The sequence below is a fragment of the Myotis lucifugus genome, unplaced genomic scaffold (assembly GCF_000147115.1).
Source record: "Myotis lucifugus unplaced genomic scaffold, Myoluc2.0 scaffold_18, whole genome shotgun sequence".
NCBI lineage: Eukaryota > Metazoa > Chordata > Mammalia > Chiroptera > Vespertilionidae > Myotis > Myotis lucifugus.
Genome location: NW_005871066.1, coordinates 11,455,085 through 11,468,608, shown reverse-complemented (window position 1 = coordinate 11,468,608; position 13,524 = coordinate 11,455,085). Strand labels below are relative to the sequence as shown.

Below are 13,524 nucleotides of genomic sequence, written 5' to 3'. Positions count from 1 at the left end.
CCAGCAGCAAAGGTTGGGTCCGACCCCGCGCCCTGGCAGCTCGCAGCGGGCATCAGGGTCCCGGAGGGTTCGGTCCCGAACCGCTCGGCCCAACCCATGAGTCAGCGGCCGCGAGGAGAGAGAAACGTTCGGGGCAGAAAAGAGGCGCCCCCTCCCTCGCAGTCTGGGGGAGAGTTACTGTCTAGCAGGGAGCGAAAAGGCGCTCGTCACGGCCCCACAGGACGGGGAGCTAGTCGCCAGGGGCCGGGGCTGAGGGTTTCGGGGTCGCGGAAGTGGAGGGCTGCGGCAGGGGGGCCGAGGCGGGACGGAGCCGGGGTTGAGTGGACACGTACCGGAGGTCAGAGCGTGGGTGATGGCGGTGCCCTGGCCCTCCGCAGCGCTCGGCAGGAGCAGCATGGTGGCGCCGGGGCCGGCCCCGCGGGCGCAGCGGCTCGGTCCCGGGCGGAGCGCGCTGAGCGTTCCACAGTCCCACCTCCCGGTCCGAGCCTCGCGCCTTGGCTCCACGACGCCCAGGAACCGGCGCCTGGAGACAACCAGGAACTACTTCCGGGTTGGATCTCTCGTGTGTATTGGGGCCATTCGACCCCCAAGCCCGCCGCCAGCGTGTGCGGCAGCCTGGTGCGTCCACTGATTCAGTTCCGGCTGGGTACCAAGACTCAGGAAAGAAAGATTCCTAGACTCACCAGTTCCCAGGTAAAAAGGATGACGAAATTTTCCTCGTCCAGGTGCAAACTGTAGAGCATAATTTTCTAAAGCAGCTTTTACTATATTCTTTTTGCTTTTGTTACTCATGCTGATACTTGTCTGAACCTAACCACCGATTTTTCCAGGAGCTCTACTTGCATAATCAAAATGGAAAAGATGTGTTTACATTGAGAATGATTCTAGTTTATACATCCATAGAGAATTCTGTGGATTACATATACCTGTAGTGCATTTGTGTTTACCTAAATAATAATAGCAGCTTAACATTTTTTGTGCTGTAACTAAGTAATTTACTTACATCATTTAATTTAATCCTCATAATATTTGGAGAAGAAACTCTTTTCTATCTAGTGTTAGATTCTAATAAAAAGCCAGCAACTTTTTCTCCTGCTCTAAAGCATGAAGTTTTCTGTAAAGATTTTCCCAGTTACAGGACTCTGGAACTTAATTTTGTAATGTGTAACAAAATCAATTGTACTCCTACTAGATGATTCCTTCTTGTACTGGGGTCATAAGGAGGAACTAGCAAAAGGAAACCAGTGGGTGAAGATTCACGCCTTTAATTCCCCCATTCAATCTGGAATAGGTAGAGCAAAATAGAAGGCATGATGTGCTACTCTTTGGGAAAAAGCATCATAAACTAAAATTATTCTCTGAGAATTACATTTTACTGTTAAATATATTGAATTTTACCAAATGACAAAATAGTCACTTCAAAATTGACATTTCAAAAACTAAGCTAATCATCTCTAATCCTCTTCCTGACTCATCAACCTCTGTGAAAAGAGGCTCTAAGTCTCAAAGTAACCTGACTCCACTTTCTTAATATTAATAATTTTTTCTCCCACCTCCCCCATCCATTCTCACCATCACTCTAAGGTCATAAAGGGTACTTTTTTTTTTTTTTTTAAGAAAAAGAGAGAGACAGAGAGAAAGGGAGAGAGAGTGGCTGAGAGAAACATCAAGGTGAGAGAGAGACATCGATTGGTTGCTTCCTGCATGCCGAGGATTGAGCCTGCAACCCAGGTACATGTGTTGACCTCAAACCCGAGACCCTTTAGTCCATGCCTGAAGCTCTAACTACTGAGCAAAACCAGTTAGGGCAAGGATACTTTTTTTAAAAATCGTGGTAAAATTTACATAACGAAAATTAATATCTTAATCATTTTAAAGTGTAAAGGTTAGTAGCATTAAGTACATTAACTGTATTGTTCAATCAATCTCCAGAACTCTTTTCATCTTGCAAAACTGGATTTCTATACCCATTAAACAACTTCCTATTTCCATCCCCACCCCCACCCCACTCCCTGCAACCAGCATTCTACTTTCTTTTTTAAAAAAAAATATATTTTATTGACTTTTTACAGAGAGGAAGGGATAGGGATAGAGAGTTAGAACATTGTTCAGCTGCCTCCTTGCACACCCGCTACTGGGGATGTGCCTGTAACCAAGGTACATGCCCTTGATCGGAATCAAACCTGGGACCTTTCAGTCTGCAGGCCAACACTCTATCCACTGAGCCAAACTAGTTAGGGCACTACATCCTGTCTCTATGAATTTTACTGTGTATCTCATATAAGATGAATCATACAATCTTTGTCATTTTTGTGACTGATTTACTCATTTAGCACAATGTCTCACAATTGTGGTATGTACCAGAATAATATTCCTTTGTATGTATATTTTATTCATCCATTCATCTGTTGATTGGGTTGCTTTCGCTTTTTGGCTATTTTGAATAATGCTTCTATGAACAAGGAAATGCAAATATCTCTTGAAGATCCTGCTTTCAATTCCTTTGGGTATATATCCAGAACTGGAATTGCTGGATCATATGGCAATTTCATTTTTAATTTTCCATAGCAGTTACACCATTTTACTTCCCCATGAACTGTACAAGGTTTCCATTTTCCCAACATCCTCATCAACACTTGTTTTCTTTTTCTTTTTTTAATAGTCAACATTCTAATGAGTATAAGGTGATATCTCATGGTTTTGATTCATTTTCCCCAATTGCTAGTGATGTTGAGCATCTTTTCATGTGCTTGGTGGGCATTTACTAGTATATGATCTTTGGAGAGATGTCTATTCAAGTCTATCCCTCCCCCTTGTTTTTTGTTAATCCTTACCTGCGGATATTTTCCCCATTGATTTTTCTTTTAGCAAGAGTGGAGGGGGAGGGGTGCAGTGGTTCTCAACCTTCTGGCCCTTTAAGTACAGTTCCTTATGTTGTGTCACAACCATAAAATTATTTTCGTTGCTACTTCATAACTGTAATGTTGCTACTGTTATGAATCATAATGTAAAGATCTGATATGCAGGATGGTCTTAGGCGACCCCTGTGAAAGGGTCGTTCGACTGCCAAAGGGGTCGCGACCCACAGGTTGAGAACCACTGGGTGAGAGAAACATCAATGTGGGAGAGACACAAGGATTGGTCGCCCCCTCACCCTGCCCCAACCTCCCCAACGTGCCTGACTGGGGTGGGGAATGGAACCTGCATCCCAGGTACATGCCCTTGACTGGGAATCAAACTTGCAACCGTTCCCTGCACAGAGCAACACTGGCCGGGGTGCATTTCCAAGTTTTTTGTTTTTTTTAAAGGAAGTAGGCACATTTTATTTATTTATTTTTAAATATATTTTATTGATTTTTTTCACAGACCGGAAGGGAGAGGGATAGAAAGTTAGAAACATCGATGAGAGGGAAACATCGATCAGCTGCCTCCTGCACACTCCCTAACTGGGGATGTGCCAGCAACCAAGGTACATGCCCTTGACTGGAATCGAACCTGGGACCCTTGAGTCTGCAGGCCGACGCTCTATCCACTGAGCCAAACCGGTCAGGGTCATTTCCAAGTTTTTAAGGCCGGTTGTTTGCTTTCTTGTTGAGTTGTAGTACATTATATATTCTGGATATTAACTATTATCACATGATTTGCAATATTTTCTCCTATCCTGTACTCCTCTCCTTTTCACGTTGCATCCTCTAATACTCAGAAGAGCCAGACTTTATTTCTAAATTCTACAATTGTTTCCTAATTGCTCTCTTCATTCCTCATCTCCCAAACTCACTTCTTTCAAAACCTGCTCTTTTCCCCGACTTCTTTGTGTCTGAGGATGGTACCACTCTGCTTTAGTAGCAGGTTCAAAAATTGAAAGCAGCCCTAGCAGGTTTAGCTCAGTGGATAGAGCGTCAGCCTGCGGACTGAAGGGTCCCCGGTTGATTCCGGTGAAGAGCACCTGCCCGGATTGTGGGCTTGATCCCCCCTAGGGGGTGTGCAGGAGGCAGCCGATCAATGATTCTCTCTCATCATTGATGTTTCTCTCTCTATCCCCCTCTCCCTTCTTCTCTAAAATCAATAAAAATGTATTTTAAAAAAATTGAAAACATTTGTCTCCCCATCCTGAGTTAACTCAAGTTTATAACTCAAGGTAAATAGAAGGTAGCTCCTCTTTACCTCCACCCTACTTGTAGATCTAGCCACTGTTATTGCATATTTAATATGCTGTTATTTAAACAATAAAACAGTTATTTAAAGCCTCCGCCATAGTGTGAAGTAAAGGCTTAATTAAAGCATATGTACAGAAGCTGCCCAAGAGTACACAATAGGTAAATAACTAAATCAGGACGTAAACTCAGCGGCTGAGCCAGGGTTGGTCCTGAAACCTGTTGCTGGGCAAGCAGTAGTGAGGCTGGGCTCTCTTCTAACAGGGAATCCTCCTACTCCCCACAACCGCGACCCCGCGACCCCGACGCCCCCGACGCCAGCGCGCGTATCCCGGGGCGCTCTTCCGCTTCCGGTGCGCAGAGTAAAGGGGCCCGCGGAGCCGGTCTACTTCCGGGGGGGGGGGGGGGGGAGAACAAGGCAGGCACCACCGGAAGCGAGGAAGGTGCTGTGTAATTACTACGGAGCCGAGGCAGCTGCATCTCCGAAAATGCCGGATTACCTCGGTGCGGATCAGCGGAAAACCAAAGAGGAGGAGAAGGAGGACAAGCCCATCCGAGGTCAGTGGACGGAGGCAGGAGTTCCGGGCGGGCCGAGTTCGCACCAGGCTGGGCCCCGGGGGCGAGGCGGGATTCCTGCCGGGCGCTCGGTCCTCGCTCCCTTTTGTGCGTCTGATGATTTGATCTGGGGCCGCCGCCGGATTAGCCCGCCTGCCCTTTCCGTCTCCTTCACGCGCTCCAAGTTCTTCTGCATCTCCCGCTGGTTGACACTGTTATTGAGGTTCAGCTCTCAGGTCTTGAAGAGGTCGGGCTCCCTGCCCGGCCTCGCAGGCCGTGGGAAGTTGCCCCGCCTAGTGGTGCTGGTCACCTGGATCCCCTTTCTGCCCCGGGCCCCGTGCTGGGAAGTGGGACAGACCGCCTGGAGCTGTTGTGGGCGGGATGGGTCAGCCCGCACCCGGGTTCAGCAGCCTCTGGCCTGAGTTCTGGCTGGGAAAGAATTCGGAGGCCAGACTCACACTATAAGAGAACATTTATTTGGGAAATCGCGGAGGTAGAAGAAGTAATTTGTAGAAGAAATGGACTTAAGAAACACCTTTTAGCCCTGTCCGGTTTGGCTCAGTGGATAGAGCGTCGGCCTGCGGACTGAAGGGTCCCAGGTTCGATTCCGGTCAAGGGTATGTACCTTGGTTGCGGGCACATCCCCAGTAGGGAGTGTGCAGGAGGCAGCTGATCGATGTTTCTCTCTCATCGATGTTTCTGACTCTCTATCCCTCTCCCTTCCTCTCTGTAAAAAACCAATAAAGTATATTTAAAAAAAAGAAAAAGAAACACGTTTTAGAGGCTAAGGAAGGGCCCTTGGAGTTCGGGAGTGAGGAAGGTGAAGGTGATGCGCCTGGGGGGAGGAGGGGGAGGGACAGGGTGCACAGTCCTAAGGGTTTTGAGGGTGGAGGTTTTAGGGAAAGTCCCAGGGGGACATCTCAGTAGCCTACGCAGCAGTTTTCCAGGTGTGTCCTTTCAGAGCCTAGGTCTCCACTAATTGGTTGGTTGGCTCAGGGCAGGGGGTCATTATCCAGAGCAGCTGGTCCTGAGGTCAGCCATAGGGTGCCTGGTCTGGTTTTGTTGCCTTTTTGGGCCTGGGGCTCCCGGGAGGGAAGGTCAGGGGGTCCAAACGCTTGACCAGGGATATGCAAGGGGAGGAAAGGTCACACTGGGGGCAAGGTCCTACCCTACAGTTGTCCTCTGTTAGGCACCCGGGGCTTCCTGCCCTGGTGAATTTCTGTACCTGACCCATCACCCTTGCTCTGCTCATGTCTGTCTAACTGCCTACCGCAGAGCCAGGGTCCTGAAACATAATTTTCTTAAAAAAAAAAAATTCCTTTAACTTGATGATACCTTTACATGCCTAAAACTCAAAAGGGAGAAAAGATACATTGACAATTGTCTCAGCCCTGGCCCCAGCCACCCCTTATCCACAGAAGCAAATAGACATTTTCTATGCATATGCTAGCAATTTTACTCATGTATTTTATTTTTTACGTAAATGCAGCATCCTGTACATCTTGCTTTTCAGTTTTAATATGTATTAGAAATCAGTTCATATTTTTTTAAATATATATTTTATTGATTTTTTACAGAGAGGAAGGGAGAGGGGTAGAGAGTCAGAAACATCGATGAGAGAAGCATCGATCAGCTGCCTCCTGCACACCCCCTATTGGGGATGTGCCCCCAACCAAGGTACATGCCCTTGGCCGGAATCGAACCTGGGACCCTTCAGTCCGCAGGCGGACACTCTATCCAGTGAGCCAAACCAGCTAGTGCGAACTATTATATTATATGGAGTCAGTGTTATGTCTCTCTGCATCTGCATAGTATTCCAGTTTTGGGGGTGTAATGTATGAAATTAATCATTATTCATGGACATTTTTCTTCCAGTCTGTTGGCCGTTATAGAGCAGTGAGTAACCTTGTTCATGTAACTTTTACTACATACACAAACACAAGCTGTAGGATACATTTTAGAAATGGAGTTGTAATTTTGATAGAAACGGCCAAATTAGTCTCCTGGAGACTGTACGCTTTTACACACAGTGCATGAGACATGCACACCATTTTCATACACAATTTCCCCATAGGCCCTTATGTAGTCTCATCTTTATGCTGTTTTTTGTTCCTTATAGACTATTTTAAAGCATTCTTAAGGTGTTTTTTCCTCTTTTCTCTAATTCTTCCCTCTCTAAATAACTTCAGCCTCTCCTAGTGCCCTTCTTCCCTGTTTCCAAACTCTCCTCAAAGAAAGAGCATTCCCTCTCTACGTTCATCTCATATTCTACTCTTTCCCTTGAAAATATTTTAGGCCACTGTAAACCTCAGAGGTACTCAGTCACCTAATGGGAAACTTAGTTACAGAGATTTAACATTCCTTCTGTGTACTTCTCTGGGTGTGATATTCTGTCAACGAGGTAATAAATTTATCCCTTGGATACAGTTAGTGGCTAACGTGTGTATAGTATTTTATGCTCTTCATATTTTATGTAATCTTATAGCAACACTGTGAGGATAAATTATTATCTCTATTTTTCATTATTTATATATTTTTTTGAGAGAGAACATCGATTTGTTTCACTTTATGCATTCATTGATTTTTTAATATATATTTTTGATTTCAGAGAGGGAGAGGGAGAGGGGGAGAGAGAGAGAGAGAGAGAGAGAGAGAGAGAAACATCAGTGATGAGAGAGAATCACTAATCGGCTGCCTCTTGCATGCCCCCTATACTGGGGATCAAGCCCACAACCCAGGCATATGTCCCTGACTGGAATCGAACCTGGGACCCTTCAGTCCGCAGGCCGACGCTCTATCCACTGAGCCAAACCAGCTAAGGCCGTTGATTGTTTCTTATATGTGCCCTGACCTGGGATCGAACCTGCAACCTGGCATATCAGGAGAACACACACTCTAACCAACTGAATTACCTGGCCAAGGGGTAAAGCCACTCTTTATGTGCTTTGCTATAAGTTATGTAATTTTGGATTTAACTTGTTGTGCAAGATGAACTCTCGGGGGTAGGGGTGGGCGTGGCGTCATGGTGAAGGTCCTTTCTTGGATGCAGGTATCTGATGGTCTGATTGGTTCTGGAGGCTGGAAGTCTGAGGTCAGGATGTCAGCATAAGTGGGTTCTGGTGAGAGCCCTCTTCCAGGTTGCAGACAGGCATCTTCTGTCTTCTCGTGGTGGAAAGGACCATTGTCGCTATTTTTCAGATGAGAAAACTGGTGCTCAGAGATTAAATGATTTTTCCAAGGTTACTTAGCAAATGCTTGACTTTGTTGGGACTAGTGTCAGGTTGTTTTGATTCTCAAGCTGTTCTTAGGGCTGCCTGTTCTTAATGGATCACATCTCTCTGAGACTCGCCAGCAGCCAGGCTGTGTATTCTTTTAAATCCACCTTCACCCAGTTATCCAGGATTCCAGCAACTATTTGAAGGTTGTAGTTATATCATTACAACTTTGCACAGTTTTTCTCACTCAACTAATGAGCTTTGGATTTGAACAGAGAATTGTTAGTTCTAATTTCTTTTGTTTGAATCTTATGTGTTTTCTTTCTTTTTTTCCAGCTTTGGATGAGGGTGATATCGCCTTGCTGAAAACTTATGTAAGTCCTTTCAGTGTCTGCAAAATATAGATGTTTTATGTTGAAATAAGAACTATTGTTGGTATTGCTCTTCCAAAATAATTAGAAGAGAATATCTAGAAGTTTATAGTAATCTTTTCTGAAATAAAGTCACCTTTTTACAGATTCTATCTAGAATAAATCAGAGTGTAAATATTCAGTGTGTCTAAGTTTAAACATTATTTTTATACTGTTTGTAATTAAAATGTGGAACTCTGTAGAAAGATATTTGAAACAATTTACACAAATATTTACTGTACGTGAAATGTATGAACTGTTAAGTGTTTTTGTAATTTAATAAATTGTTGATTTCTTGATGCTCCAATTAAACTGAACTTTATCTCCTAGGGTCAGAGCACTTACTCTAGGCAGATCAAGCAGGTTGAAGATGACATTCAACAACTTCTCAAGAAAATTAATGAGCTCACTGGTATAATTTAATTTCTGTTTCCTCTCTCTAAATGTAATGTATTAATCATATCAAAGAATTTAAATATAAATGTTGCTCTTTCATGAATTACAGATTTTAAAAATTTATCGTTCCTATCTTTTAAGAAATTTAATCTCATTTAATAAGCTCTTTTACTTCCTTTTACAAACAATTTTTATATTGCTTTCAGAGAGGAAGGGAGAGGTAGAAACATCAATGATGAGAGAGAATCATTGATTGGCTGCCTCCTGCATGCCCCTCATTGAGGATCGAGCCTGAAATCTGGGCATGTGCCCTTGACCGGAATCGAACCCGGGTCCTTTCCGTCCATAGACCAATGCTCTATCACTGAGCCAAACCAGCTAGGGCTTTAATAAACTCTTAAAACCAGTTAAAGTTTCTTATTGAATAAAAATACGATCTCACATGGTACTGCTTGAAGCAAGTGGACCTAGTAATTGGAAACTTTTCTTGGAAATTTCAGTGGTGACATTTTATAATATTTGACCACAAAAAATGTCAAATATGTTATTAAAGTTTTGGCTTATGACTACTTTAGGGCAGCAGTTTTCAGCTGGGTGATTTTGCCCCCCTCCATCCCTCAGAGCATTTGGTAGTGTCTGGAGATAGTCTTGATTCTCAGGGCTTGAGGGGGAGATGGTGCCAGTGGCATCTAGTGGCTAGTGTCAGGGATGTTGCTAACCATCCTATAATGCACAGGACACCCTCCGCAACAAATTATTTAGTTCAAAATGTCATTAGTGTAGAGGTTGAGAAAGTTTGCTTTAGTGATGCTTACATTTTAGTGAATTTTATAATCTCTTTATGTAGGTATTAAAGAGTCTGACACTGGCCTGGCCCCACCAGCACTCTGGGATTTGGCTGCAGATAAGCAAACACTCCAGAGTGAACAGCCTCTGCAGGTTGCGAGGTATGTCCTGTGGAAATTTATTTGAGTCTCAGGTATAATGTTCATTCTAAATTCCAAGTAAATAAAGCTTTCTACAAAAGTATCTGGGGTTAAAAGTGTATACCTTAAACAATTATTCAAGAAATAGGTGAAGCCATAATCATATAAAAGATTCAAAGTGATACAGAAAGATGCAGGGCAAATGTGAATCTTCCTTCCATCTTCGCTGTCTCACTGTCCCTTTCTCAGACATAACAAATACTGAAAGTAGTTTGGTCCTCTTCATCCTGCTGTATAGCTTCCTGTCCCAACATCCTCCTAATGTAGTTATATTAAAATTTAGGTTAGATCAGTATTCAGCATAATCATGGCTAAATAAACCCTATTCATAAAGAGCCAGGAAGTAAATTGTGATTACTTTTCCTTTCTTGGACCACTTTTTCTTTTACTTGTCATAATTTGTATGTATATCACTAAACCCCTCAATTTCTCCTGATTGTCTACACTGCTTTTCAGATGGAGTAGGTCGGGTTTTCCCTCGTGTATACCTCAGGTGCACTGCTGCATCTCTCAGGTTGATCTTCCCCAGCACTTTCTGACCTGCTTCAGTTTGACCAGTTGCCCTTTACGCCTGTTGACTCACAATCATCCTGTCATTTCTTACTCTGGAGGTTCCCTTTGCCTCTCTCCTATTGTTTGTGTACCAGCTCTTTTTGGTTACTCTTACCCTCACTAGATGGGCCATATTCCCTGGTAGCTTCATGAAAGAGGGTCATTTAGGAGGTAATATTTTGAGACGGTACATGTCTGTAAATGTCTTGGCTGGTATACAGTTTTTTTCTCCTTCAGAAATCTGAAGGCATCGTTTCATTGTCCTCCATCTGTAGTGTTAGTCTGAAGCCATTCTGATTCTCAGTTCAGTATATGTGACCTGTTTTTCCTTTGAAAATTGTAGGGTCTTCTCTTGTTGTCGCTTGTTCTGAAATGTCAGGATGATGTGCCTTGATGTTGGTGTATTTACACCCATGCTGCTGGCTCTCATGTCCTTCAGGGTGGCACATTTTCTTGAAATTATTTGAATAATTTCTTTCTTTCCATTTTCTAATATCCAGTAATAGAAGTCCTCTATTTTGGACTTCTGTCATTTGAATATTGGACCTCTAGGATTGCTCTTCTAATATGCTAATCGTTCTTGCTTTTTTTTTTTTTTTAACTATTTTTGCCAGCATTCACTTAACCTTCACGGAGGAGCATACTTCCATTCTGGAAGTTGAGGTCCCTGTATGGGTCTATACCTTTCAGCTGTGGATTAAAAAATCCGTATCTGTTCATACAGTGTTGGCAGGGTCTGTCGGATAAAGTAGTGATAAATACTTTTATTTATGTAATTCTACCTCCCTGGTAGACCTGGGCTAGTAACAGGAAACAGAGTTTTGTCACATAGTTAATGCTTCAAGGACAAAACATCTTTACCTTACTGTTCATGCTACCTGTATGCATACTCCAGAGACTGTTGTATTTCCCTGAATTTGTTGTTACAGATTATGACATGAATTCTCTCTAACATGAGTTCTGTCTTTTGTTTTTGTTTTTCTTCAGTACACAAATAATATAGAAGAGGAAAGGCAGTAGAGTACTTTCTGTATAATGTACACATAATTATAAATGTGCCTTCATGTGTCACTGAAAAAAAATACATTTAGGTTAAAAACTGCAACAACAATAAAAATCGTTGTATAAACTCAGGAAAGAATGGAAAAACATTTATTACTTAGTGTAAGACAAGATGACTGTCTTCTGATAGGGAAAATAAAAAGGAAAGTAACTTAAGACAGCAGTTTTCAACCATTTTCATCTCATGGCACACAAACTAATTACTAAAATTCTGTGGCATACCAAAAACTCTATTTGCTGATTGGACAAAAAAGGTATACTTTTTATTCATTCAACTGGATGGCTTTTGTTGTGTTGGCTGTTGGCATTTTTTTATTTGACAATCTAAGGGAAAAGAGGTCAGTGCCTCTGACTAAATAGTCGGGTACTGCATGTTTTAAAAATTCTTGTGGCACACCAGTTGAAAATTGCTGACTTAAGACATAGAGAAGTATCACTAATAAAGTAATATAGTTATGAAAATCAAGAAATTAGAGAACTTCCTGATGATGAAATATTTGGGTTAAATTTCCAGGGGTATGTATCTTTTAAAAATGTTATGGTTTGGCTTAATTTGTGTGGGCCCTTGGAATTAAGCATATTCTATAGAAAAGGATCTTTTAACAGTGGCCCAGTTTCTGCAGTTCTAGTTTACACCTGCTCATTAGTGTGCTGCATGCCCAGGGGAGAATCTAGTTACTTGAATTCGTTATTAGTGGTTTCGGTTCCTTACTCTAATCGAGTCTTTTGCTGTGTTAGATGTACAAAGATAATCAATGCTGATTCGGAGGACCCAAAGTACATTATCAACGTGAAGCAGTTTGCCAAGTTTGTGGTGGACCTCAGTGATCAGGTAGCACCTACTGACATTGAAGAAGGGATGAGAGTTGGGTAAGATTACTATATATAATAAATACTCATTTTTCATTAAAGATACCATGTCACATTCACATCCGTGGCTTTCTTTTGAATGAATGTACTGGTTGCCATGGAATACCAAGGGATGATCTAGCAGAGTACTTCCGTTTGAACATCCTTTGTTCTGCATCCACTTCCTGACCTCCCACCTTCCTCTTTCCCCCCACCCCCACTATGGCTTTTACTGAATGACTTCAAATGTCATAAAGTAAATGCAGAATTTGAGAGTTGAGTTTGCCAGCCTATTTAAGGTAACATGGTGTAAGTGGAGGATAGTTATAAGGATCGAGTTAATGTAATTCATGTTTACAGAATACATAATTCACTTAGAAAGTTTTTTTGAATATCTTTGTATCTTTTTTACCTTTTTAGTGTGGACAGAAATAAGTATCAAATTCACATTCCACTGCCTCCTAAGATTGACCCAACAGTTACCATGATGCAGGTAAGAAACTATGGGGGAAAAAGAAATGGCATGACTTAGAATACAACTGCATCCATCTCAAGAAAGTTTGAAACTTTAACTGATATTTATTGTTAATATGTGGGTATGTATTGATTTGCCCAAATTTTCTAAACCACTTTTCAGTTGAGAAAGTCTTTATTAGTCTTTGCTAGTTTATCTCTCAATATCATAAGTAATATAGCAAGTGGTTCTAGTGCACTGGGCAATATATTCCATTAAAAAAAATTAGTACTTGGTATAAATTTGATTTTTCTTTAGGGTATTGGGTCTACTCTACTAGATAAAACTTTTGGACTAGTATTCAGAAATCTGTGGCTATATGTTGTACATTTTCTTCCCTCTTTTAGGTAGAGGAAAAACCTGATGTCACATACAGTGATGTGGGTGGCTGTAAGGAACAGATTGAGAAACTTCGAGAAGTAGTTGAAACCCCTCTACTTCATGTAAGTGGCTGAGTGTTGCATTTTAAATTTCTTTGTATAAAGATATGATAGCCTATTGTACGCTGTGCACTAAAATTGCCTATTTATTAGGTAGCTTTTTGTATTTTATAATATCCTTAATGGAAAGTTTTGAGGGGATAGAGGATAGAGCAGGGGTGGGCAAACTTTTTGACTCGAGGGCCACAATGGGTTCTTAAACTGGACGGAGGGCCGGAACAAAAGCATGGATGGAGTGTTTGTGTGAACGAATATAAATTCAAAGTAAACATCATTACATAAAAGGGTACGGTCTCTTTTTTTTTTAGTTTTATTCATTTCAAACCCCCCGGATCCCGCCGCGGGCCGTAGTTTGCCCACGGCTGGGATAGAGGGTAGAGGTGTGGAGAAT

The 13,524-nt window shown here is 42.3% G+C and overlaps 2 protein-coding genes across 5 annotated transcripts in view; one reads left to right on the top strand and one right to left on the bottom strand.

Moving 5' to 3' along the window:
- DNAJC2 (DnaJ heat shock protein family (Hsp40) member C2) overlaps positions 1-644 on the bottom strand; it is a 28,291-nt gene extending 27,647 nt beyond the window's left edge. The window contains exon 1 of one of the 3 annotated variants that reach the window (XM_006085412.3): positions 333-644. In XM_006085412.3, coding sequence (XP_006085474.1) covers positions 333-396 — 64 coding nt within the window. In that variant the 5' untranslated portion in view covers positions 397-644. The remainder of the gene's footprint in view (positions 1-332) is intronic. The other 2 variants (XM_006085411.3, XM_006085414.3) reach the window with 2 other exon arrangements.
- A 3,918-nt stretch (positions 645-4,562) lies between these two features.
- On the top strand, positions 4,563-13,173 carry PSMC2 (proteasome 26S subunit, ATPase 2). 2 transcript variants are annotated; one of them, XM_023751101.1, is made up of 7 exons: positions 4,563-4,712; positions 8,261-8,298; positions 8,665-8,746; positions 9,578-9,677; positions 12,069-12,200; positions 12,600-12,672; positions 13,041-13,173. In XM_023751101.1, the coding sequence occupies exons 1-7, from the start codon at positions 4,643-4,645 to the stop codon at positions 13,146-13,148; spliced, it is 603 nt and encodes a 200-aa protein (XP_023606869.1). In that variant the 5' UTR covers positions 4,563-4,642; the 3' UTR covers positions 13,149-13,173. The 2 variants fall into 2 exon arrangements, with proteins under 2 accessions (XP_023606869.1, XP_006085472.1); XM_006085410.3 differs by lacking the exons at positions 12,600-12,672; positions 13,041-13,173 and having other exon boundaries at positions 12,069-12,204.
- Positions 13,174-13,524: the final 351 nt, after the last annotated feature.